We start from the raw sequence: 27,259 nt of genomic DNA on the forward strand, positions 1-27,259 counted from the left end.
AAAGAAGTTCAGTATTATACTACTAGGCTGTTGCTAAACCAAGCAAGAAACATTATCAAAAAAAAGCTTTACACATTTTAAGCAGTGTTACATAAATATATATCATAATGTCAATAAACCCTTTTCTTTGCTACTGCTCAAATTAGCCTGCAGCACAACATCTGTTTTCCAGGTACTGAGCCAACTAGCTGAACGCTGCCACATCAGTAAGCAAGTCAGATTAAGAGCCACACCTTTCCGATGCCTCCATCCTGGGGTGCTCCTCCTACAATGTCTGTGGTCGTCAGCTGAGAGAAATGACCTGCTGTCACTGCATATCCTGAACAGGGCGTAGTTGGGTAGATGATCAGGGGTGCAGGAGGAAAAAAATGACAAATTAATTTAGAAAAGGAAATAGGTCTAAGGATCAGGTCAGCCATCTGGATGACGGCAAGCATTTTTCTCCCCCTCCTAGAGTTTAAACATATTAGCATTATGCAAAGAAGCCACAGGAGGCCTGCTTCTCCAGAATAGCAACTTGCTAGCACTCAATTCAAGGTCGAAAATGACAACAAGCAACTGATTATTTTTTCCCAAAACAATGGTGACGGTGTGGACGGAAGTCTTGTGGGTGACAAGGGCAATAGCTTAAGCTAGAAAGGGGCCTAGTAAGAAAGCCGTGAGAAAGTCCAGATGCATGAGCAAAGAAGGGAAGCACTAAAACAGAAAAAAACACACACACACAAATAATAAAAACCAGATTGATTCATCTAGAAGCAACTATCTTTCATATCTGTGGGTGATAGTCTCCATGTACACCAAACAGAACAGTATTCCTCCACTTGGGACTGCTATGTCAAGCTAAATGAAGAGATAACAGGGGAAAGGCTGGGGGCAGGGAAGAAATAAAGTAAATGTGTTTTAACAAGACATCTGCTTGGGTAAGAATTTTTTTTAAAAACACATATCAAAGAAAAATACAAGCATATATCAAAAGAGAAACATTTGAAAGACAGCTCAATAATTTGGTCCTCTTTAGCTACACTAAAAATGATATATTATGAAACCAGAAGAGTCTGCACTGGGAAAAGATTGGCTTATTTTCCTTGTAAGGCTGTTTTCTAATTTACCCTCATACTGTGAATTATAGGCCTTTTATCTGCCTACTAAACACTGTACTTCAGGTCTAGGGAAAAGGGGAAACCTCTCTGCCTTTACACCCACCTCTCATTTAACTATTCTCAAGTGACTTCCACTAAGTGATTTAGGAAAAAAAATCATCAAGGACTGTAGGCTGAATAAAACAAGAGGTCAGTCTCAGATTTTTAAAAGCATTGCTTTGACTTAACACACCAAACAATTCAGGAAAGCGGAGGTCAGTCAATCCTTTCATAATCAGAGCAACTAGTCACTAGGGATCAGACATAAGCTATTAAATGTACTGTATTTCTCTTCTGACATCCAATGCATTGCTAAACCCAAGTTTCTAAAAATTATTAATGAACAACAATGTCTTCATCTCTGTCTTACCCTGGCAGATTTTCTTATGAAAAATAAATCACTGATTTTTTTAAAAAAGCTTCTTTATCGAAATGATTAATTCACTTTCACTTTCAAACACTTTATGTCTACTTCAACTGCTGATAAAAATTAAGATAGAGACTACTTACAAACAGAAAAGAATTTTGAACTATCATGGCTTCCCACAAAGGACACTGTAATGCATAGTTTTCTGAGAGTGCTGACATTTTCCTGACAGATCTACCCCCAGTAAAAGAATTATAATCCCCAGGATATAGGAAAAGAAAGCCATAACTTTCAGAGTTTAAGTCTACCTCTCAGGTTACATCTAATTAGGACTAGACAACATCAGTGATCACGTCTGTGAGTATAACGTACAAGTTCTTGAATCCCAATCTATTGTTTAGGCCAGTAGTTTGCAAACTTCCTACCTTCAAAAGCCCTTTCCACATTAGCCCCATTTACATGTTATCCTAAACACTTGTACAATGAGTGTACAGTGTACACAGGTACTAATATGTACACAGGTACAGTCATTTACTTGTTATGTTGAACACAGGTACAGTACTATACTTTCTATTTTTATCAGGGGGCCTGTACCCAGTTTCACTTTTATAATGAACATAGGTATAGTCAGTCACATGAGAACATGTATGTGTATACATGTTCTATATTTATATCTATATACTTGTACCACATAATGTCTGAATAGGGCTAATGTCTTGTCTGCTCAGGCATTCCTGAGCATCTGACATGAAATCTCGTCAGCTGGCAGATGACTCTGGGATGCTTTTCTGGGCACAATCCCTATTCACATAGCATATTTGCCAGGTCCACTTGGTCTTATCATCACACCATATCAATTGAGAGTGCATCCCAGGGCATACTCAACACTCCAGGGGAAGATCAGTAGTAGTAAGCAACTATCATTCAAGGAAGCTTGTCCACTATTACTGATATTGTCATTGAGAAAACTCTGATAAGTTTTCGTGAACTCTCAGAACTCTCCAACACAGTTTGAAATCCACTGTGGTTTTCAAACTGTGGTCTGAAGAACCATGAGAGTCTATGAAATCTTATCAGAAGTTGGACCTGGAGTGCCCAACTCCAGCCCTCCAGTTGCTATTGGACTTCGATTCCCATAGTCTCCAGCCACAGTAACCAGGGATTATGCGAACTGTAGCTGAACAACAGCTAGCAGTTGGGCACCCCTGTTAGATCACTGGGCCTGGAGCAGTAGTTCCTATCTGGGGGTCCTCCAGATGTTGCTGAACTACAACTCCCAGCATCCGAAGATACAATTTATTATGGATGAGGATGCTGGGAGTTGTAGTTCAGCAACATCTGGAGGACCCCAGGTTGGAAACCACTGGCCTAGAGTAATTAGACATCTTTGTATTACACACACACACCCCGTGCATAATTGTGTGTAAGAGAACCTCAACTATTGTCTGAATTTGAGACTAGCAAAAATGAGGAAATCCACATCACTTACCTAGATATGTGTACCGCTTGGCTATCACAACATCGTTATTCAGTTTGAAATAGGTATTGTCAGTGAGGTTCAGTACTTTGATAGTTCCTGTCCAGTAGTAAGACCCAGGAGCTCCCATGATGACCAACTCCTACCAAAAGAAGAGTCTCATCAGTCTGAATGTCTAAATGCAAGAACATAAGTGCCTATGGTTGTTCGGGCAAGGCTACAACTAGAGAGCGAAGAATTCCAGAAATATTGAAGCCATGAAGGAGAAAACTGAAAACTGGGGAGAAACTGGCATATATGTATAATTGTTTCTTCATCAAATTTAAAATTAACTACTTTAAGAACATGGAATATATTGTGTAGAACTTAGCACATAAGGTGTACTTTTTAGTATGTTTGTTAGATGTAAACGCATAAATGGATCTATTATTTAGACATTACAAATAGCCAATTGAAAAAACTGGAATAAAAGGAAACTGTTTAAAAATTAACATTCTATTAAGCAGAAGAGGGGAGAAGAACAGTTTTGATTTAATTTTCCATCCAAATACAGTTGCAATAACATCTCAGAGGTGCTCTTAACCCTGGACTTCAGGGTTGAAGTCCAGGGCCTCCACACCCCCTGGGGGGGGGGCCCAAATCCTCTTTAGTCTGCCCCACATGGTGTGGTCATCCCGCAGAGCATGATGATGCTTAATTTGCAGGGGAGGGGGCCCTCCAAAGGCCTTTAGGTCCAGGCTCCAAAATTACCTAAGTGCCCCTCTGGACATCATCACCAACTTTGCTATCTTTGGGTCTAAAATGTCTATGTAATGAAAAGCATTGGGGTTATATTTATTTATTTTTAATTCCCCATGTTGGACCTCAGAAAGCGGTTATTTCCTGAAGATTTGATATTAACCAAGACAACAGGGACTATAGCTCAATGGCAGAGCACTTGCTTTGCATTCAGAAGGTCCCAGGTTCGGTCCTTGGTATATCCAGATAGGAAACAGAAAGACCACCACTTGAAACCCTGGAGAGCTGCTGCCAGTCAGTGTAGACAATACTGAGCTAGCTGGATCGATCATCCTACGCAGTGTATGACAGCTGCTTATGTTCCTATAAAGGCTAATCAATCCTGGCAACACCTGGCACAACTCACCTCAGAACAGATGGTTCAAAGAAAAGTGGACAAACAAAAGTGGACAGAGGGTCATTTGTACTCACAATATGTTTAAAGCTTATGAATGAACAGGGCATGGGGCTGTTCACCCTCAGTGTTGACTGATCAAAGCCAAATCATGTTCACACATTTGATCCTATGCCAAATGGTTTTTCTGTGAAAAACCACTTGATGCCAGACAAGTGGAGAGCTGGTTTGGGGTAGCAAACACCAATTGTCCCCTTTGTTAAGCAGGGTCCACCCTGGTTGCATTTGAATGGGAGTCTACATGTGTGAGCATTGTAAGATCTTCCCCTTAGGCGATGGGGCTGCTCTGGGAAGAGCATCTGCATGCTTGCATGCAGAAGGTTCCAAGTTCCCTCCCTGGCATCTCCAAGATAGGGCTGAGAGAGACTCCTGCCTGTAACCTTGGAGAAGTCGTTGCCAGACTGTGTAGACAATACTTAGCTAGATGGACCAATGGTCTGACTCGGTAGAAAGCAACTTCCTATGTTCCTATCAACTCTCCCTCCACGAGCAACTAGTTCATGAGCAAAAAGTGGCCGTAATTGCACAGCAAGAGCAAGGCTGTCAAGGCTCTCTTACATACAGAAACACTGCAGGTATGCAATGTGCACACAAAGACTGAGGCACAAAAAAACAACTTTGCTCCATGTTGTCCACCAACCAAAAGCATGGTGCATGTGGCCTCCTGTACTGCATGCAATCGGAACAGCATGATTGTCAGCAATAATGTCCTCTCAAGCCTCAATGAGACAAACCCTGAGCTCACACCTTCTTGGCAGCAGCCTTCACTTCTCCCTCAGAAAATAGTTGTGACAGGGTTTCATAAGCCAGCTGCATGGTTCACCATGATGTTCGTTTGTCTGTCATATTTGTATATACCACCTGATATGTGTTTATCTCTAGGTGGTGTACACAAAATAGAGTAAAAACAATTAAAACCATTTCACAGAATAAAAAAGTTACAAACAACTTCATGGAGTTAAAAAAAATTAAACAGTTTAAAATTAATTTCAGTTAAAAGCCTGAGATAATAGGTGTGTCTTGAGGGTCTTCCTAAAAGCAAACAGAGATGGAGTCGCTCTTATTTTGACAGGGAGCACATTCCAAAGTCACAGGGCAGCCACAGAAAAGGCCCAGTCCCGAGTTGCCACCAAATGAGCCAATGGCAACTGTAACCGGACCGCTCCAGGTGATCTCAATAGGCACCAGAGTTCATTACGAAGAAGGCGCTCAATACCCTTGACCCAAGCCTTTGAGAGCTTTATAGATAATAACCAACATTTTGTATTTGCTTGGAAATATATCGGCAGCCAGTGCAATTCTTTTAAAATTGGTGTTATACGGTCCCTTCTGGTTGTCCCAAAGACCAGTCTGGCTGCCGCATTCTTTACCAATTATAGTTTCTGGACTATGTACAAAGGCAGACCCACGTAGAATGCATTGCAGCAGTCAAGCCTGGAAGTAACCAGCATATGTACCACTGTTTTAAGATCATTTAACTCCAGGTATGAGTACAGCTGACGTATCAGCCAGATATTCCACTACTGGCATGGAGAAGGGTGGATCAAAGCTACCTGGGACTGCTAAAATTTAGCCTAGTGATCCACATGGGGGCTGGGTTGAGAAGTAACTATCTCAGGCAGGTCATACAGTGACCTACAAAGGCACAGCAGCAAACAAAGACACTTGAATGTCCTCTCTCTTCTCCACCAGACCAATGAACTAGGCCTCATCCATTTGAACATGACTGCTCCAATCATATGAACAAATGCTACTGCAGCCAGTTACATATATACATCTGTAGTAAATAGGTATTATTTCTGTGGATGGCTATCCCTTAGGGATAGCCAAGCAGAAAACAGCATGCATTAGCAGAGCTGAGAGCATGCACATTAGGTGCTTGTCTATTTGACCCAGAACCCATTTATCTACATTTCCTGCTTATTCTGAAATGGCTGAAGCTCTAGGCCAGGGCACTAAAAGTTCAAAGCCACCTTTTGAATGAGGAGCAGGCAAAGGGAGTTCAGAGCTTGGGAAATGAAACAAGCTTGATATTGCAGACAAGCCAGGAAACAGCTGCTGCTGACAAGGCTCCTATGATCAAACACATTGTCTCAAAAGTTGCCACCCAGACCAGATTAACCCGGAAAGATCGCACTGGGTTGTTTTGTACAATGTGGTACCCATTTTGTTGATATGAACCAGAGTGATTGCACCCTTTGGGCCAATGTAAACATGCCTTAAAAATTAATCTCTTTGTATGTTCTTTTCAGTTTCAGATTTGCCCAACGCAGAAAGACATTGCCAAACACACACAGCTGTCACCAAAAATAGTGGCTCTGTATCTAGCTTCTTTCCTCTCCTCGCCTTTATAATGTGCAGTAATGAAAGTCATGGCATATCATCACCACATTAAACTTTTCTCTAATCCTCATCCATGGCAGTCAGCGCTGTGGAGTGCGGAACAGTGTCAGATATTTCCTATGAGGGGAAATGGAGTTGAGACTTTTCAAGATGTTGAAAAATCCAAGCTTGCACAGAGTGATTCCGGACTGGAATTGCAGCAGGCACACAGTCCTATCAATTCCCAAGTACAAAATAAATGCATACAGCATTATTGGGTGCACAGAGTTAAAAATACTGCTCGGGGTACTCAGGTTTACATCCCCACTCAGCCATAGAGCCCACTGATTGAGCAGCTTGGGCCATTCACTAACCTTACCTTACAGGGAAAGGAGGGAGAAAGAGGATCAGGCAGTGTACCTCCTCCTGTCTCTCTTTGTTACTGATTGGCTAGATGCTCGGACTTGGTCCACCCCCTTCCTCAGTCTGACTGACAGGCTCAACAGTCAGGGAAATGCTGTTGCTGAGCATCAGCCATCATTTCCCAGATGCTGAGCCTGTCAGGCTGAGGAGAGGAGTGCCAGGCCAGGGTTATGCTGTGAGCCTGCCAGTCAGGCTAAGAGAGGGTTGGCCCAAGCATCAAGCCAGCCAGTCACAAGGAAAGGAGGAAGGAGGGGTGGGGGTGGGGACAGGCCAGAGATATGCTATAGAGCCTTGGCCACGAGACTCCAAAACATGGGAGGGACCCGTGGGATGTCGTTGTGGGCTTTGGGTTTTTTTGTTTATTTGTTTCAATCTGGTTCAGGCCAAATGTACTTGGCTTGTATTTTCTTGCCACCAATATTGGCAAGATTTCTTATGAGAAGGTCCACAGTTCCTGACTATTGCATATTATTAAAGATGGGGAATGAGAGGAAGGCTGGGGTGGCATCTTAACTTGTTCTAGAGCCTATTCCAAGTTTGCTACACCCCTGCCTCAGACTCTAAATGAAAGGCTGTTACACGAAAGTCAATGCAGTATTGTGGCTCTTCCTTTGTAGGTGTCCCCCCCCCCCATTTCTGGCTTAGCACCACAACACAACACGAAAGCAGCACTGAGAGATGCTGCTATCTGAACACACTGCCAGTGAGTTCACATGTACAATATCCACTCAGACAAGTGCTGCAGTTCAAGGGTGTAGGAAGCACTATACATGTAATAAGTCAGACTGAATTCCTCCACAGCAGCATATGCAAACCTGCAGGATAAAACGGCAATGTAAAAGCTGGGGTATTGGTGCACTTGAGTTAAAAAGCTAGAGGCAGGCGTCTTTCTTAACAGTCTCTTCTGCACTGTACGACAGAGAAGCCTTGAACACTCACCGAGGCCCCACTACTCACCTCTGTGAAGAAGCCTGCTATTCCAGCTTGACACGAGCCATGCTCTTCACCGTATTTCTTCTTATACTCTAGCAGGGAGAAGAAATTAAGGGAGGGGAGAACACAGTCATGTCAGTCCCTGCCAGATGTTGGTGGTTCACAGTTGCCCAGTCCCTTCAGCTTCATTCCACATTGGCTGCTAAGTGCCGAGTAGCAGGAGGCCCACTGCAGAACCAAAGTTGGGAAATCTCTGGAATTTAGCAAACCTCAGAAATTCATGCTCTCTTGCCACAATACATGAACGTTGTCAAAGCCAAGCTGTGGAGAACAGCAGCAGTGTAAACAGATGCAATTCCCCATAACTATATCTGAGGGGGTAAATGAGTTCTGTCAGGTTAAGATAGGGCCACAGTAATTAGATAATGAAAAGGCTGACTAAGTGAGTGGGAGTTGATGATTTATTTGCAACAACCTAATTAAAGCAGAAAGCTGAATGCTTTGGTCCCAAAATGAAGGGTCCAAATGTTCATATAACTACATTTACTTCTTGGCCCTCACTCTTCCATACTTGTTTTCCCCTTTCCTGTGTTTTCTTCCCCACAACAGTAGGGATGTGCACGAACCGGTCCAGAGGCCATGTAAGAGGCCTCCAAACCAGTTCGGAACCTGGCTGGTCCAGCGGTCTGGTGGGGAGGGGGAGTCTAGCTTTAAGGGCGGGGGGGTAGTACTTACCCCTCCCGCCGCTCTTCCCCCTCCGACGCTGCACTTAAAAGCAAAGTTTTGGGGGCGGCAACGTTCCTCCCTGCTGCCCCTGGCCCCGTCGTTGCCTGGCCAAAGCAGAAGTTGCCGGCACACATGCACCCGTTGCGGCGCGTGTGGCCGCCATGCATGCACGCTGCACACATCACATGTTGTGTGCGGTGCAAATGCGCAAAGCGGCAATGGCCACGCATGCCGCAACGGGTGCATGCGTGCCAGCAACTTCCCCTTTTGCCAGGCAACGACAGGGCCAGGGGCAGCAGGGAGGAACGTTGCCGCCCCCAAAACTTTGCTTTTAAGTGCAGCGTCGGAGGGGGAAGAGCGGCGGGAGGGGTAAGTACTACCCCCCGCCCTTAAAGCTAGACTCCCCTCAGTGACAGACCGCACCTCTGTGGTTCCGTGCACATCCCTACATGACAGCAATTTAGATTGTAAGCTCCTTGGGTAAGATGACTTCTTTTTTGCTTGTTACTCCACAAAGTCCAGTGTGGTTGGCAAGTTTGGCTTTTTTAAAGCCAAACTTTGGGTTACGGCCCATTTGACCCACGAGTATACCCCTTAGCTTCTGGCAACCTAGGGGTACATTGGTGGTGCTAGCAACAGTAACGAATTAATAGGAGCAGTTCAGAGTCTGAGAGAACATGGGGGCCAGAAGGAATTCCTGAGATGAAGCATCACTAGAGGAAGTGCTGATGGGGCACTCTACCCTACTCTCCCAGACCTCATTTCTAAAGCCGAGCTCAAAAATACTTTTGGACTGGGCTGTGAACTCCAGTATGGGCCTCGTGTTGCCCATTCTCCACCTGTAAGCAAGGCCATATCAGTTACATCTTTATCATCCCTGTCCTGTAGTGTAGGACTACATTACAGTGTAGCATAGTTTATCCAAGAAAATGGAAAACTGCCCAATATCCAAAAAAACTTATTTCTAGCAAAATAAACAGATCATAACTACCTGAAGCCTCTAAGGCATCATGTGTGGCAGCTTTAAGTTTGTAAATAATAACAAATTACATTTCATCTCAATTTGCCTTGTAAAGAATTTCAGAAACTCGAGCTATGTCTACACTACAAATCTAAAACATATTTCTAACTTGCTCAAACGTCATTGCTACAAACTGAGAAGTCCTAGGAGTCATACTTCTGGGAAATACCTAGCAAAAAAACAAACAAACCACCCTTAAATATATTCTGGCACTCACAAACCTATCATTCCCGAGTTTATTTGGGCAAAATGAAAACAGTGACTGAGATCCTGACCAAATTTACTAAAGCAAGTCCTATTGAAAGTTAATAGTCCTTCAGAGTAATTCCTGAGTAGCACTATCCAATAATTTAGTCAAAATATCAGCCAGTAAAACCAATGTGAAACAGTGTAGATAATGGCATTCCTTCTAACATGTCTCTATTATCCCATTCAGGTCAATGGGGAAGTAGGGAAATGTTCAAAGATATGGATGTGCCCTAAGAATCTCAGAATGTTCAAGGCTTCAGTCTGGACCAGAGTGTTACCGTATATCCCTTTTCTTAGCAGTTGCTCAGGGGCGTATCTAGGGTAGGGCAGGCAGGGCACCTGCCCTGGGCGCCACTTGACGGGGGCACCATTTTTTAAAATTAAATTTTTTTATGGCCGCAAAAACTAAATGGCCACCGTGCATGCTCAAATGGCCTCTGTGAGGCTCTAGGCCATGCCAGGCCTCGCAGAGGCCATTCAAGCATGTGTGGCAGCCATTTTGTTTTCAGTGTCCATTTTTAATTTTTTTTTTTAAATGGCCACTTCACATGCTCAAATGGTCCCTGTGAGGCCCTAGAGGCCAGTGGGGGGAGGGAAAACCTTTGCAGACACCCCCCTGGCCTTTAGGAAGCCCCCTGAAGGGGCTACAGGTAAAAAATTAATATAATATAAGTCACTGTATACATATTCAGTTTGGCACTATGTACAGAGAATCAGGGCTTGTGAATACTGAGCTGAAGCTTATGAGCTAGGATTGTATTCATTTGCTCTTACTTTGCTTCTTGTGATAAGTGAGTTAAATGTGATGTCTTAAGAATATGGCTATTAATGGTGAGTTTGTCTTTGAATCAGTGTGAAATCCTTAGTATTAAGGCCCACTGGGAGTTTCTTGCTCTCTTTCTCTCATTTTAACTGTCTTTCTGAAATACTAGAATATATTCCAAGCAGTGACACAGTTTACTTTGCATATCCTTTAATTATTTTCAGAGAATCTGGGAAAAGTCAAGTTCTCCATTTATTTGTAATAGTGATGCTTCAATGCATAGTAGAGAATTAGACAGGCACTTCTGTTTAGTTTTACAAATACACCTCCACATAGTATTTGGATATTTCATGAGCCCCAGCATACTGAAATTTGTAGTTTTCCAGCATTTTTGGGTCTGGCTACATCCACTGCTAAACAGTTTTTGAAATATTAAAAGCATAACGAGCTTGACTTGTATTTTTCAGCTGATATTATGGTAAAGTTATCTGAAAGATGGGGGTCAGATGTTTGGACAGGGGGCGCAATTTCAGTGCTTGCTCTAGGTGCTATTTTCCCTAGATACGTCTCTGCAGTTGCTGCACTTCACATTCAAATCATTTGCAAAGAATTCAGCTTATCATTACAACATATTCCCACTTCCTGCTTCTTGCAACATGTTCCCAAGGATAACTGGGATTTCAGAGAAAACACAGTGTGCTTCAGTTTTTGAAAACACCCACCATGTAGCCTGGTAACACTCTGGAATAGCCAACCACTGACCCTTTAATAAATTACAAGGAATGCACATGGAATCACATTGCAGATTGTCTTTTTGGACCAAACGTATTTCTCATGGTTTGACAGACCACAAGAACTTAATAATAAACCCCAGTCTCGCCACAGAAATGTCTGTTTTTTTAAAAGTACCAAAAGAAAAAAATATTGGATTGGCCAGCAATTATTTCTACTTTTGACAACTTTAAAAATGCCTTTATTAAGATTATACGAATATATATGTACATAAGAAGCTGCCTTATACTATCAGTCCCTTGGCCTATCCAGGTCAGTTTTGTAGACCCTGACTGGCAGGAGCTCTCCAGGGTTTCAGACAGGAATCCCATTTATAGCTGCTTCTCTCACAAACACAAAGTAATATTATATAGATTTAACGAAGAGTTCATTCAGAAACAACGCCATTTTCTCCTTCCCCTCCCTTCCCCTTTCTGACTCCACTCTCTACATAAGAAGGTTCTCTACAGAATCCCCAGTGGGACAAACTTCTAAACAACATAAAAGATACTGGACAGAATACAACAGCATCATTCCCTGCCCTTCTTGGAGATGCCAAGGACTGAACCTGGGACCTTCTACAGGCAAAGCTTGTGCTCCCATGAGCTATGGTCCTACCCCATATCACTATAAAATAAATGGAAGAAAATTCAAGGCATTTCCTTAAATTCAAGATTTTACTCCCAGGCCTACAAAACTGACAGACATAGAGGCTGTGCACACAAGCAGCCCTACCTGGGTAGGGCTACCTGGGCAGGGCTGCTCATGTGCAGCACTGGGACTGAGCCCGATCCTGGCACTGCCTCCCCCGCAAACCCAGGTTTTTTACCCGCGTGAACGCACCCTTTACCCCAGGTACAGGATCATGTGTATGCTCAGTCTACACACAGCCTGAGCATACACAGAATCGGGTACCTAGAGCGCCCAACTCCTGGAGGAATCCCCCAATGCGCCACACTCATCATGCAGCGCACTGTGGGCTTCCTACAGGCAGGGGAACTGAGTCCTGGCCTCCAGAGATCCACTCTGCTCCATGCAGCACAGATCATGTGGGCACACAGTGGCACACTGAACTGAAAGGGACATCAGAGGTCCTCGCTGATCATCGGGGAAGGGGGAGGTAGGTCTGTCCCTGCCTTCCATCCCTCCTACCGCCCACCCTCCCTGCCCCTTTTTTGATTGTGAGAATGACCTTATTTTGTGTCACAGAGTGGTTTAAGACCACATGAAGCTTTTTTGCTGTAAAACTCAATGGGAGGCTGCCTCAAAAGTGGAACAGAGATAGTGTAGATGAGCACTATCCTCAGTCAACCATCAAGAGAAAGAGAGAACTGACAGGTTTGAGTTGCAGTGCCCAACCATATCAGGCACACTGTTAAATACATAACAAAAATATCCCTTAACGTACACAGGCTGACATACAGATTACCCTTCAATTTTAAGGAGGCCACTCATCAGTAACCTAGTCTGACTGTCAGCCATTGTGACAGGTAGCTTTGCCGAGAAAGCACTGAGTGTTAATACATAATATTTATTTATTTATTTATTTCATTAGAAATGTCTTGTATACCGCCTCTTCCAAAGACTCTAGGCAGTTAACAATAACAATAGCGATAATTTTTTAAAAAAATTAAAAACTGAAGGGCAAAAGCCTGGCAAAAAGGTAGGTCTTGAGAAGGGCCTTGAAAGACACCAAAGAGGAGGCTGAACGAATCACGGGGGGGAGGGTGTTCCAATGAAGAGGGATTCAAGTAACAGTTAAGCCACACTAGCAACTAAAAGCTGGATGGAGAAAATCATATAGGTGTATCAAACTACAGAGAAGAGTGCCTTAAAAAAACCCTTGAAGGTTCTGCACCACTAAAAAGAGCAGAATCCTTTCCACAAATCTAGGGAACACAGGGAAGAGGAGGGGGGAAGGGAAAGGGAAGAAGACAATGGGGAGAATTTGTTATATGAAGAAACAGGGAGGCTGTCCGGGGGGGCGGGGGATGACTAATAAACAACTGACTTCCCGAGTGTCACAGGTAGATAATAGATAATCCAGTCTTCCTAGGCAATGAGTCTTCCAAAACATGAGCACTTCTTCCAGTGGGCTGGCTTGTAAATTGCATAAGAGAAAATAGAAGGTGTCTGACCACCATAGGTCATCCTCTCTCCAAATCTTTGAAATAAATTAATACTACTGCACACTGGGATGTAGTCTACTGAACATATTAGTACATACTAAAACACATGATTAAAACAATGCACACTGTAAAAATTACACTAGTTTACCTTGGTAACAGTCCCAATGAAAACAGAACTCCAGCTCTAGAGGAGCAAAGTTCCAGACAAGACATCTGTGCAAGGAAACAGGAACCATAGTGCCTTTTACTTTCCTGCCCCCTCACATCTCACATCAGGTGCTGGTTATTACCTATAAGGCCCTAAACAGCTTAGGCCCTGGGTATTTAAAGAACATCTTCTTCGCCATGAGCCCCACCGCCTGCTGAGATCATCTGGAGAGGTTCACCTGCGGCTGCCGCCAACTCAGCTGGTATCTATTCAGGGACAGGCCTTCTCCATTGCAGCCCCTGGACTTTGGAATGTGCTCCCTGTTGAAATAAGAGCCTTCCCATCTCTGGCAACTTTTAAAAAAGCACTGAAGACACATTTATTCACCCAGGCTTTTAATTAGATTTATAGTTTCAAATACTGGGTTTTAAATGTTTTTAATCCTTTAAATGATTTTAATTGTTAATTGATTTAATGTTTTTAATTATTTTAATTGTAAACCACCCAGAGGTGCAAGTTTTGGGTGGTACAGAAATGTTTTAGATAAATAAATAAATAAACAAATAAACAAACAAATAAAAATCGCTAGTCCTCTTCACACAGCATGCTCAACACACATACAGTAGTACTCTATCAGTACCCTGCATCTGAGGGGTCCTGTACCTAACTTCACCTTTAAATTAAATGCATGTATAATCATTTACACAAATCTATGTACATGTGTATGGAGACCTGAATGCATGTCCAATATAATGTCTGGCTCCTGTATAATCCAAAATAGAACTTTGGAATCTGTTCTTCCCCATGCGGCTTGTCATTCCTGTCTGTTCCACCGTTAATTCATGTCCAAAGTCACTTGAGCAATGCAATCCTAGGCAAAGTTACTCTGAGATAAAACCCATTGAATCCAAAGAGAGTTCCTCCCTAGAAAGTGAGGCTATTCACACGATTGTAGAAAATCGAGCTAGCCTCCGCTAGCCTGATTTTCTACAATTGTGAGAACCACCTGGCTCGGCTGTGAGCCCGGTGGTTCTTGAGCGGGTAACCCATTCAAGTAGCCCGCCCCTTAAACTGGGTTTGCAGAGCGAGCACAAACATGAGCGCTCTGTAAACCCAGTTTTGGGGGATCATGAGTAGCCACAGCACGGCTCCTCATGAGTAGACCCCCAGCAGGAGGCTGAAAAGCAGCTTCCCGACTTGAGGGTCTCCCCAGTATGCCCTGCATGCTCGCGCAGGGCATATTGGAGCTTCTGAGGGCCGCGTGGCCCCCGAATTCCCTAGCCCCCGCCAGCTCCATCATGGAGCCGGCAGTCATGCGGGCAGCCAATCTGGCCGCCCAGGGCTCCCGCCATGCTCATCTGCAGGGAGAGCGGGCTTAGCCCGCTCTCCCTGCTTAGCTTCACAAACCAGGTCTCACTGGTTGTGAGACCCAGCTCAGTGTGTTTAGGATTGCAGCTTTAAAGTAGCAGAGAGAGAGAAAGCAACATTATTTAAGTTTTAAGACTACTCCTATGTCCTTTGGAGAACTAAATGAAAGAGGTTTCATTGGGGCGGGAGGAATCAAATAATGTGGTATTCTGTCCAAGCCACCATCACTTGCCAGTTCATTCTGGATGGTGTTGGTTGTAGGGGTGTGCACGGACCACATTCAGACCAAACCACAATTCCGTGCACTGGTTCGATCAAACTGACCGGCTGGGCTGGTCAGTTCAACCAAACCAGCTCAAACTGATTCAGCGACAAGAGGAGTGAGGACAGTGTCAGGGCGGGGGGGGGCGCAATGGCAATAGGCATCTTTTGAAGTAAATGAGAAGGTCCTTACTAGTACCTGGAAGCTGACTGCAGCAGTGGTGCTCCTCCCTCCCCAGAAGCCTGGCAGTGTGGCATGGCTCCAGCACTCACTGGTCTCTGCACATGAGCGGAGGCCAGTGAGGGCTGGAGCAAAGCTGTACTGCTGCCACGCAGGCTGCTGGTGGGAGGGCAGCTTCCAGCTGCAGTACCTGGACACTGCCTGGAGCAGCAGTGCTCCCCCCAGCAGCCCGCGCAGCAGCACAGCTCCAGCAGTCACATGGCCTCTTCAGATGCGCGGAGGCCAGTGAGTGCCGGAGCTGCACTGTGCCGCCGTGAGGGCTGCTGAGGAGAGCACTCCTACTCCAGGAAGCTTCCAGGTACTCCAGGACCTTCTCATTTACTTTGAAATATTCTTCTCACCACCACCCCAGTGCCGCCCTCACTCCTGTCCCTCTCCCCTCTTGCCGCCGAACCGGTTTGCTTCGTACCAGGTTCCGTTCAATCACAGATCAGACCCCCTTCCTGAAAGGCAGGCTGGTACACAGTCAAGCCTCTCAAACCGGCCTGGTTCACAGCAGACTGGATCACTGCAAACCATTTATGCACACCCCTATTTGGTTGCTCATCCAGTATCACCCTGTCATTGACTGCAATGCACTAATTTTTTTAATTCTCATGCTCATTTCCCCATTTTCCAATTGTGTGCCTAAATACTTATTGAGCAGGACCTGAAAGCCAAAAGGAGACATCCACAAAAAGTTGCAATTTCAGAAGCACACGTCATTCATGCTTCCAATTCCTTATGTTGCATATATGCTACATGAGGAGTGATTACATGACTTTCATTACAGGCCCAGATTCCCAATACATGTTCCAGTTCAGGCACGGGGAAATCTTCCATGTGGAAGAATCCTGTGGAAGAAGTAAAGTTCCACTGTAATAGGTACCACTTCTCAACAGCAAGACATGTGAATGTCGTAGATTCAGTGTGTGTCACAATGTTCATGTGAATGGCTATGGTAAAGCAGCACTAGAATGTAAATGAGGATATAAGCCTCTGCAAATGTGCTTGTTTGTTCATTATGTCTTCGTGAGGCTGCTCTATGAGGAGAATTGACCAAGTTCTTAACCATCCCTACATGACTCCAGATTCACAATCTACTTCATACAAATATATATTGTTATGACTCTACCTCATAAAATCTGTTAATTCTAGATTATTATCAAAGGGAATTGTACATACAAATTAGAATAATTCAAACACTTATAGTTAGTGAGTATCTGTAGTATTATACCACTGTTTTGTAACTAATTGCACTCTGCACTGTTTCTATCCTACCTATAATTTCTATTTGTTCCTTCTTTAGCAGCACTCTCCCAGCCAAGAATTTCCTTGTCTCTTTCTGGAGGGTGCATTAAAAAGGATTATTATAGGAAGGGAGGATCCCAGTCAGTTTAAGCCATGACTCCTTCCAAGCGATGGATCGTAGCCATCTCTTCAGTTGGAGCTAATTAACTTCATTTAAAGCTGAAAGTCACAAAGTTCACTGAAAGCAAAGGCATGCAACAATGCTTTTTGCCGATTGACACACACACACACACACACACACACACACACACACACACACCCCTAGCGACTCCCTAGTTTTCATTCCAATTTGCAACATAATAAATTGCACGGTGTGTTACACCAAAACTGCCAATTTTCCACTGGCTGCTTCACAGATCTTGGGCCCTCACATTTCTATTTTTATAGCAATTTCTGGCTGATATTTTGTCAGTGGGGTGGTTTAGTGTTTTGCTCAAAAGGCACAGGGCATACCAAAAATGCATGCACGCACAATTATGCACATGTAATTGCCTGAGTTGCCACTGCCCTAGATTTGGCATGCATAATAAAAACAAAAATTGTATGATCTCCATCTCTGTCCCTGAAGAACAATCTTGCCAACAGAAAGTAAAAACAATCCAACACAATAGTCAAAGTGGGAGGATTTTATGGTTCCTTTCATTTTATCACAGACGAGCTGGAGTCATAGGTCCAAAAAAAAGGAACCAAAACCAGACAGACAATTCTCCCCCAAACAGTTGTTAAGTCTGCAAAGCACTTCATTAATGGTCCAATACATAAACAGTTGCTGACTTCAGACATTCACAGCGCCCCCCCTCAAAATGTAGCCCTCCCTCAAAATTTAGCCCTTTCCCCCTTTTTTGCTTAATCAGCTGGCACATAGGAGGGTGAAGAGTTAACCAACTGTAGGGTTAACCATTAGCCACCAACTGTGAAATCTTGTTTAATTCAGGGGTGTGTTTTTTTTCAAATTTTACTCTGAGAACTCTCTCTTCTCCACTGCCTCTGAATGAATTCTGGCTTTGGAGTAAACCAAAGAATTGTGAGATCAGCACTGTCAGGAAAAAGGAAAAAGATCCAACAAATTTCACTCTCTAACATAATTAATCCAACTTTTAAAGAAAATGCTAGCCTCAAGCACATCCCTCAGCAAACAAATGAAGATGTGAAATATCATATTTTTCAATACAATATGTTAACAGATAGCCTACTTCCCACCTACCACCCACCCCTCTGCTTTCCTGTTGTCCATGCCAAGGACCATGCCTTTCAGTGGCCTAAGCTGAAGTAGACATCCTGTGCCACAGAAAGGATTGGCCTTGAACTAGACCAGATGGCTCTGTAAGATAAAAGGGTTTGCTCAATAGGAAGGTCTCCCCTGACTGAGCCAGGTGTGCCTCAGATGAAGCATAAGTCCTGGATGGACAACAGAAATGGAAATGTCCTAGAAGCCACAAGGAGCTTCAGCCTATTCAAAACACTTTGGGATACAATCTAACTCAGGAACTGCCTTTCAGTATGCAAACTGAAAAAACAGAGACCCCTTGTCCCGGCCATTCACTAAATAAACATGGCATTTACTTCTCATGTAAGATGTAAGACACAAACTCCTTGACCTAAGTAGGGCCACATTGCACAGAGCCACATTCATGGTAGCTGCACTTGCACTCCCACTGCCTGTCCTTGCCCTTCACCAAAAAGACTTAAAGGACTCCAGCCTTTCCCCTTCACATGAGTAGGAAGCATTCCTTGGCATCACACACAAGACAGCAGACTAAGGAAAGGTAAATAGAACTTTCTCTTCTCTTCCAACTCTGTGCTGTCTCCGTCTTTCTCCTTCCTCCGTCCTCTTCCTTGCCTGTATAACCACCATTGTCTCACTCTCCCCTCCCCTTTGTTTTGTCTGCACAGTCATCACTGGGCATGTTCTCTGCATTATTGCATCATAACTGTTTGTGTTTATGGTGCAACCACGGTACTTCCATTTTGCACTGTTATTATTTTTTACCACACTTGCTCAAACATGTATTATTATAAGCTTCATTTCCTGTTTCACAACCCTAGGCTGAGTCCATGGCTTCTTTAGGGGTACTCTAAAGTTCATATTTGCTTGAGTGCAGACAGCAATCCAGATTGCCACTGGAGAAAGAGAGAGAGAGAGATCTGTTCGTATCACACTGCCCCATCTTAGCCTCCAAGGATTTGCAGAGGTAGCCCAATATTTTAAAAAGCAGCCACAGGAAGCCCCAAGAAGCTCTTTTCCATAACATTTCTCAAATCCCCAATTGCAAAAGTCTAGTGAGACAGAGAGGAGAGATGGTTAACTGTCCCCTTTGCTAAGCAGGGTCTAACCCAGTTTGCATTTGAAGGGGAGAGTACATGTGCGAGCACTGTAAGATATTCCCCTTAGAGGAATATTCTAAGGTATTTCCCTTAGATGCTCTGGGAAGAGCATCGGCATGCTTGAATGCAGAAGGTTCCTAGTTCCCTCCCTGGCATCTCCAAGATAGGACTCCTGCCTGCAACCTTGGAGAAACTGCTGACAGCCTGTGTTGACAATACTGAGCTAGATTGACCAGTGGTCTGACTCAGTATAAGGCAGATTCCAATGTTCCCTCTAAGGTATGTGCGAAAGCTCACAAGTTTTTTTTTTTTTAATTAATGTTCATTCAGTTAATTTAGATTCCACTCAGGTTGAATCAGGAAGGCCCCACTCTGAATGCACATGCGCACACACTGACTTGATACTGCCACCCAGAACAAAACTCATTCCGCACAGAGATGGGGGGGGGAATAGAGGGAGCATTAGCATCCCCCCCCTTAACTACATATTGACTCAATAACTGTATTTGAATAACAAGTCACCAACTTCTGAAACCCTTTGCAATGAAGCTTGGCATACCGCCTCATTCTATCTCCTGCTTTAGGTGCAGACTGGCATAAGGAAAGGCCAGTCTTTCCAGGCCTCTGTTATGCCGGAACAAGAAGGCCCAGAAAGCCTGGAGAGTATCCTTTGGATAGAAGAACTCTAGGTTCACATCCCCATGTAACTATAAAACACAGCAGGGAGCTAGTCACACTATCTCAGACTAACTTGGCAAAGAGGCACCTTTTAACGTGGTGATTCTCTTTATTTGGCAGTGGGAGAGTAATTGGCCCTATCCACCCCCAGCACAGGACCTCCAGTGACTGTTGCTGGTGTCTGTCTTATGTTTCTTTTTAGATTGTGAGCCCTTTGGGGACAGGGATCTATCTTATGCATTTATTATTTTTCTGTGTAAACCGCCCTGAGCCATTTTTGGAAGGGCGGTATAGAAATCAAAAAATGTTGTTGTTGTTGAAATAAAAAAAATGATGTTGTTGTTGTTGTTGTTGTTGTTAACCACCTCCTAAATAAGCATCTTTTTAGATAACATACATGTGTAGAGCCTGGGATCCGTGTGTAGAGCCTGGGAGGGTTCTGCGGGGAGAATGGGCTTAGCCCACTCTCCCCGCAGACAAGCAGCCACTTGTTGCTGGGCAGCCGGATCAGCCACCTACCTGACTACTGGCTCCGTCATGAAGCCAGTAGGGGCTGCAGGGATCGGGGGCTGCCTGGCCCCCGGAAGCCCCAGGACGCCCCATGCAAGTGCATGGGGCATCCTGGGGAGACTCCAATACCGAGAGAATCATTTTAGCCTCCCGATGAGGGTCTCCTCACGAGTCACCGCAGCACAGAGCCATACCATGGCAACTCGTGATCAGGAAAATGGGGTTAGCGGAGTCCTCGCTCCACCAACTCCATTTAAGGGGAGAGCTTCTTTAGCGGACTAGCCATCAGAAAACCACCAGGCTCGCCTACAAGCCTAGTGGTTCTCACGATGGGAGAAAACCGGGCTCCTTTCCCATCATGAGAATAGCCCCAATGTATGTCCACTGTTCAGGTCACTGAGGGAAAGCTGGAATACGAATTCTTACTTATTTATATCAGAATCAGAATCAAGCTTTATTAGGGTCAGAGACCAGCATAAAATTAAACATTAAATAGCACCATCAATGTACAATAATATGGATTAACATTTTTTTGAAAAACCTGTCCTGTGGAGAATACAGTCTAAATTTTGGCACACAGGGAAACAAAGTCAGTAGGGAAACAAAAAAGAGAGGTGAGGGTGATAAGGAATGAATAGCACCAAACACAGATATGCACACTTGGGCTTCACTTCTGACAGGACTAGGTAGTTAAGCCAAAGAGTTAAAGGTGGGTTTTAAAGTAAGATTTGAAGCAAGAGATTTGAAGCAAGATATATTTGAAGTCCATATATCTGTTCTGAGAGGGGTTTCAGGTACAAGGGGCAACAAGGACAAATGGGCAGAATCGTTTAACAGAAGATTTAATAAGATAAACAGGATAGAAAACATTACTCAAGTTCCACCCTACTTGGCATCTAAACAGCCTAAATTCCTTGAACTCCCTTATTTACAATGTTTCTGATAACCTTATAGCCTCCTTATCCCCTCTTCACCACAATGAAAGCTGCATTGTTTTGAGGAGGGGGGACACACCTATATGCAACTGTGATGACTTTTTGTTATCTATAAATATAAGATAGTCACTGTAAAAGCTTGCCCAAAGATGTTCAGGGCAGGCTCAAACTTTGGCAAACTTGAAGGAGGAGGTTTCAGGGCATGAGAAAAACACAAGAACACCTCTCTGTATTTGCATGTGTCTGTCTGTATATTGGCCCTGTGACAAAGATGCTCTTGGCTGACCTTAAGGATGTTGCCAGGACATCTTCTATGCTCATGTGAGAAAGAAAGATTGGTAGAATGTACTGAGCCACAGCGATCATTAATTTTTGGTGAAGGGGAAGTGAAAAACGAGCGTGAGAGCTGTGCTTTAGGAGTGTCTGAAGCCGAATAATCCACATGACCTCTTTGGAACTGCATAGAGAACTCGACGGGGAAAGCTCCTGAAAAGACTTCCAGCACTTCCTATACACACCACCTGCCAAACCTCATGTGCCTGCATCCTGTAAATAAACCCGCCACCCACACTGGAAGCATGCAATACCACTCAGAAATGGGCACGAAGGCAGCAGAAGCCTCACAAGTTCTCAAAGCGGATTACAAAGATAAATAAATAATAAATGCATAAGATGTTTCCCTGTCCGAAAAGAGCTCGCAATCGAAAAAGAAACATAGACACCAGCAACAGCCACAGGAAGGATGCTGTGCTGGGGTTGGATAGGGACAGTTCTCCCCCTGCTTAATATAAGAGATTAATATAAGAACAACTTTCTTTTGAGGCAAGGCTACAACATCTAGGGCTTTGTAGTTTAGAAGGATGACAACTAAGGGGAGACATGATAGAGGTCTATAAAATTATGGATGGTGTGAAGAGAATGGAGAGAGAGAGAAGTTCTTCTCCCTCTCTCACAACATTAGAAACAGGGGTCATCCGATGATGAAATTGATTGCCAGGAAATGTAAGACTGACAAAAGGAAGTACTCTTTCACACAGCATATAATTAAACGGTGGAACTCTCTGCCATGGGATGTCGTGATGGACTTAAAACAGGCTTTTAAAGCCTTTTTAAGGCTTTTTAAGCCATTGGTAGATGGCCTAAATCTAACAATGGCTACTAGTCTTGATAGCTATAGACTATCTCCAGGCTCAGAGGCAGGATGCCTCTGAATACCAGTTGCAGGGGAGCAACAGCAGAGAGAGGGCATGCCTTCATCTCTTGCCTACGGGCTTCCTAGATGCATCTGGTGGGCCACTGTGTGAAACAGGATGCTGGACTAGATAGGCCTTATGAGAACACCACCTTCTGCATGATCCCCACTGCTTATTAAGGTTATCTGTGAGGTCAGCCTGCAGTTGCCACCAGTTTACCTGGAGGTATCTTGGGATCGGTCTTCTCTGGCCACCCCTAACCTTTGGAATGTGCTCCCTGCTTAACATCCCTGCTGGCCTTTGATAAGGCCTTAAAACACATTTCTTTAACCAGGTTGTTGGTGGATTTAAAAGTTGTTATTAATTTTTTTTAACTGTTTTTGTCTTTGGCAATAAACCTCCTTGAGATTATATTATTTTCCAGCATAGAAATGCAATAAATAAATAAAATCAGCTTAAATCATAGTACACACAAGAAGAAGAAAAACACCGTACCTTCATAGCAAGGCTTTAACTGTTTACCATTGGACCCTAGATTTGGTGGAATGATGTTGCAGAAACCATGAGGAAGGATATACTCCGTTTCATAGTAGACATTTTTCCAACGATGTGCACAGGCCTAAAAGTGAACAAACCACATGAAAAAGTCAATGTTCACATGTGGATCCAGAGAACTGACGGAACAGAAGAGGATACACAGTAGAGGTGTGCACGGAATTGGTTTGGCCCTAATCTGAACCAGATTTGAACCGGACTGGCCTAGTTTCATGTCCAGCCAAACCAGGTCCAGTGTGCAGGGGTGTAACTATAATAGGGCAAGGGGAGACAGTTGTCTGGGGGCCCACTGCTTGGGGGGGGCCCCAGAGGCAAGTCACATGACTGACTCTCCCAGCTGCACACCCACGTGGGCTTCCTTCAATTGTATTCATCCTCCGAAATTGATGTGAGTGTTAAGATCGGGAGCTACCCGAACAGCATGTCTTTCTCTAGTGCCATTAAATGACTTGCATCGTCCACAATTTATAAAACCCTTTTAAAAATAATTTAGGGGCCCATTTTTGAATCTTGTCTCTGGGCCCACTCCAACTTGCTACGCCCCCGCCAGTGTGGTTAGACCACCAAACTGGGCCAAACCGATTTGGGGAATATACTTGTAAAGAGGAATTTGGTGAGGATTCCCCTTTACAACTAAAGGGGCTTTCCCAAGGGGATGGTGACAGAGGAGAAGAAAGCTGCTTACCCTAGCCTCACTCACCACCGCTCACCCTCCTGGCATAGCAAATGCACTCCCCCCTCCCTTACCAAGCCACCGGCTCAGTAAAGAAGGTGGTGGAGCGTGCTTGCCATGCCAAGAGGGCAAGTGGTGGTGAGCCACTGGGTTAAGCAGCTTTCCCCCCCTCTCATCACTGCCACCTCGGGAATGCCCCTTACCACCCCATCCGGTTCACCTGGACCGGGCCCAGTTTGGTTCAGTCATGGACCAAACCACCCCTGGTTTGGTCCATGACTGAACTGACTCCGATTTGGGGCAAACCATTCATGCATATCCTAATACACAGACCCAGTCTTTCCTCTCTGGGGTAGGAGGGTTCACACATAACAAGGAATAAGCATCTCGAGCTGTAGCCAAAAGCTGAAATTGGCACTGCAGATGGTCACATATCTCATTTTGTTAGGAGTAACTAATTTGAACCAAAAAGTACACACACACACCCAGAAAGGCCCTGGATGCTATTCCAGCCTGACTTGCACGGCCCTTGGACTGGCAAGCCTTTCCTACATCATCTGCTTCACAGCCATCTGTCTCACTCACAAAGGAGGTTGGCTCGCCTGGAATGAACCTGGCTTCATGTAGAGTATGGGTTCAGATGCAGCATGAACTTAAGATAGAGCATTGCTAAGGGTGACAAGCCAACTTCAATTCAATTCTTGGTTTCAGATCTGGATTTCCCATCCTGAGGGAAAATGTGGTTGTTGCCACAGAGTCGGTTCACACAGTTGCAGACAATGTTGGGGATCCCCCCCAACATTAAACCCGGAATACCAACCCAGAATTGTGTAGGATTCAGGCCTGTGTCTGATTCTATTTTATTAAGAGTTCAATTAAATGCCTGAACTCAAGGTGAACTGACACCCAGGTCCCATGACTGCCTCTGCTAACTGCTCTGTGAAAGAGGAGGCAATCCAGCATTGTATTGTGAAATGGGCACTCACAGCAACACAAGGGCTAGGCCTGAGCTATTAATATGCTAAAATGTAACTCACTATCAGATAATGTCTATGGAAGAGGCCAGAGGCTGAGCTCCCCATTCCTGTTGCAAGAAGTCTATGTTAATCCTTGTCAATGATGTCTCTGCTCTGCCCAAAGGGGATATTCAATTGCTGTCTATAGAAATTCCACTCTAGGAAAACATGTGTAGATTTAGTCCTTTTACTTTTAACACCTTCTGGGACCAGGCCCCAAATCTGGGGACAAGAGAAGATGCCCATTTGCAGCTCAGAGATGAAGATTTGCTTTGGGCGAAATAAAACATCCCCTCCCCAAGATAGCAGCTAACAGAAGATGGAATTGAGATCTCCCTGGATTGAGCTAATATCCTGAATTAAAAGACAATATCCAGCAAAGTATCACCTTTTTGGGACCCAGGAAGGATGAGGATATTTTGAATAGACTCTATGGAGATCAAAGGAAGATACAAGTATAAAGAATGAGGCTTACTGGACAGAGTCAGCAATCTTGCCTAACAAGCATACTTGCTCAAGAGCCATCCCAGAGTTTGCTGCTAAGCCGCGGGGCAACAAGCAGGAACTCTGCCCATGGACATGAACTGTCTGTGACTTCTGTTGCGCAGTGAGAAGTCAAGACTTCCCCAGCCATGGTGCTCTCACTCTCTCCTCGCTCTGACCAAACTGCCTGCTTGACCAGCGTTCTCAAGCTCCTGTTTCCAGCTACAGCCTCTCTCCTTCAGCTGAAAGCCCCACCGCTCTCAAGCCTCTGACCCTGGTAATATGCTGCTCCACAAGCCTTGGATCCCTCTTCCCTCCTCCCTACTAATTATTGCCACCCCCTTCCTAAGCCTTCCCTTCCTTCTTCCTTCTTTCTAAATGTCTTATTAGGATTTGTTAGATTATTAGATAGCTGTAATTACTGATTGCACACACATATGTTAGTCAGGCACATTACACTACACTTTGAATCGGAAACATGTTTTTAATGTGGATTATTTTATCCTGATGAGCAACTTTCTATAATAAAGCCCACTGAACTTTCTGAGTGTCTCTCTCTCTATCTCTGTTTGCATGCCCAGATCCTACATGGTCACCATCTCCAAGAATCCATTCAGTTCATGTATGATGTGACTTTGCCTCTTTCCCTCTGAGCATGTACAGAGTGCAAAATCAAGTGTAGTTCACAACAACAACTGGGTAACCAAGATTACAAGAAGGTCCCATGCTATGTGTGAACCTGCCCATTGTAGAAATTGTATGAGAAATGGATGCTAGAAAACCTGTCCTTAAACTAAGGCCTTATTATGTAAGTTGTGATGGCTTGTCCCAAATCCCCCAAAATTTTGTGGGATTTGAGCCAGAGAACCAACATAGGTTACAGTGGGGAAGGCAGAACTTTAAAAGTTCACCCTTTTATTTATTTATGATTAAATTGTAAGAACGCTATGTGTTTTAATAGCATTTGTTGTGGTTGCTTTTTTATGCCTTAAGAACGATAGCAATGTTATTGACCGGCCACCACTTTCACATTTATTTCTAATGTGCTGTGCTCAGCAATATGAACGCATTTATTTACTGAATTAAGATACTTATCACACAAGGCTATTGATGCCCCTGGCCCTAAGCAGTATCTCTATGAAGCTCTCTTATCAGAGTGAAGAATACATTCTACAAAGGATGTTTATAGTGGCACTCGACTTAACAGCCAGATGTATGCAAGGAAGCTCATAGGAAACTGAACTCAGTCATATGCTCTTTTAAAGAGACCCAGTCCTGGTTTTCATTCCCAACATGCTCTTCAATCATTTTTTTTATAAAACATTAAATATTTATATCTAGACCATTCAGGAAATAGCTTCTCTTGTGAGGCATTTCCATTGTGAATACAAAATGCAGATATACATTTTAATGGATACCAGTATCCTATAGACATGCAATGTTAAGGCCAAGTTTTGTCAGGTCTCACTAGGAAACAAGAGAAGAGAGCATGTTACAAGGGAGTTTTGATAACAAGGGAAATGTATCCCCGATATAAATCATAGAAACAAAAAAAAAGCCTCTTTGAAATATGGCAAAATAAATAGTCTCACAATATTATCCTTTTCATGTATTTATTTTATGCTTTAGGAGAAACTCTCAGTGACCAACATCAATTACACAGCTTAAACTTTCCTAAAAAAGTATAAGTGGCTGTTGTGAATAGGAAACAGCAACTTTTCACTGAGTTATTCCAAAATGAGTTTGGACTAAGGAGAGGAGGAGGGAGGGGGGGAGGAAAAAATTGAAAATATAGGTGCCAGAATCTGGCCTGAAATTCAGGGCAGGACCATTGAACTGCTGACAGCAACCATTCAAAAACCGTTCAACCATTTATGAAATCTGGAACCAGCCTTGGGAATATGTGGTCCCTCCCCTACACATTCTGCTATCCTCTCTGAAGCAAGTTTTGCCCTCTTGCCTTAACTATGGCTAAAGTTAGTACTGGTGGTTTTCCTTAATTGTGATTAAGGCATGGAAGCACTAACCAAATAGATTTCTGATCTTGGGATAAGGGGAACTGTCGTCAGTA

At 44.0% G+C, this 27,259-nt stretch overlaps 1 protein-coding gene across 7 annotated transcripts in view; it reads right to left on the bottom strand.

The window, feature by feature from the left end:
* Window positions 1-27,259, bottom strand: part of ITGA9 (integrin subunit alpha 9) — a 391,432-nt gene that overhangs the window by 303,405 nt on the left and 60,768 nt on the right. For 6 of the 7 annotated variants that reach the window (XR_008309811.1, XR_008309810.1, XM_053261579.1 and 3 more), the window contains 4 exons: window positions 22,957-23,080; window positions 7,878-7,945; window positions 2,996-3,125; window positions 234-319 (listed from right to left, as the gene is read on the bottom strand). Coding sequence is in view for 5 of the 7 variants with exons in the window: in XM_053261579.1 (XP_053117554.1) it covers window positions 234-319; window positions 2,996-3,125; window positions 7,878-7,945; window positions 22,957-23,080 (408 nt within the window). In the remaining 2 variants the exon portion in view is untranslated. Of the gene's footprint in view, window positions 1-233; window positions 320-2,995; window positions 3,126-7,877; window positions 7,946-13,660; window positions 13,758-22,956; window positions 23,081-27,259 lie in introns of those variants that run through there. The other variant, XM_053261584.1, reaches the window with a different exon arrangement.

This window comes from Hemicordylus capensis, chromosome 6, assembly GCF_027244095.1.
Source record: "Hemicordylus capensis ecotype Gifberg chromosome 6, rHemCap1.1.pri, whole genome shotgun sequence".
Taxonomy (NCBI): Eukaryota; Metazoa; Chordata; class Lepidosauria; order Squamata; family Cordylidae; genus Hemicordylus; species Hemicordylus capensis.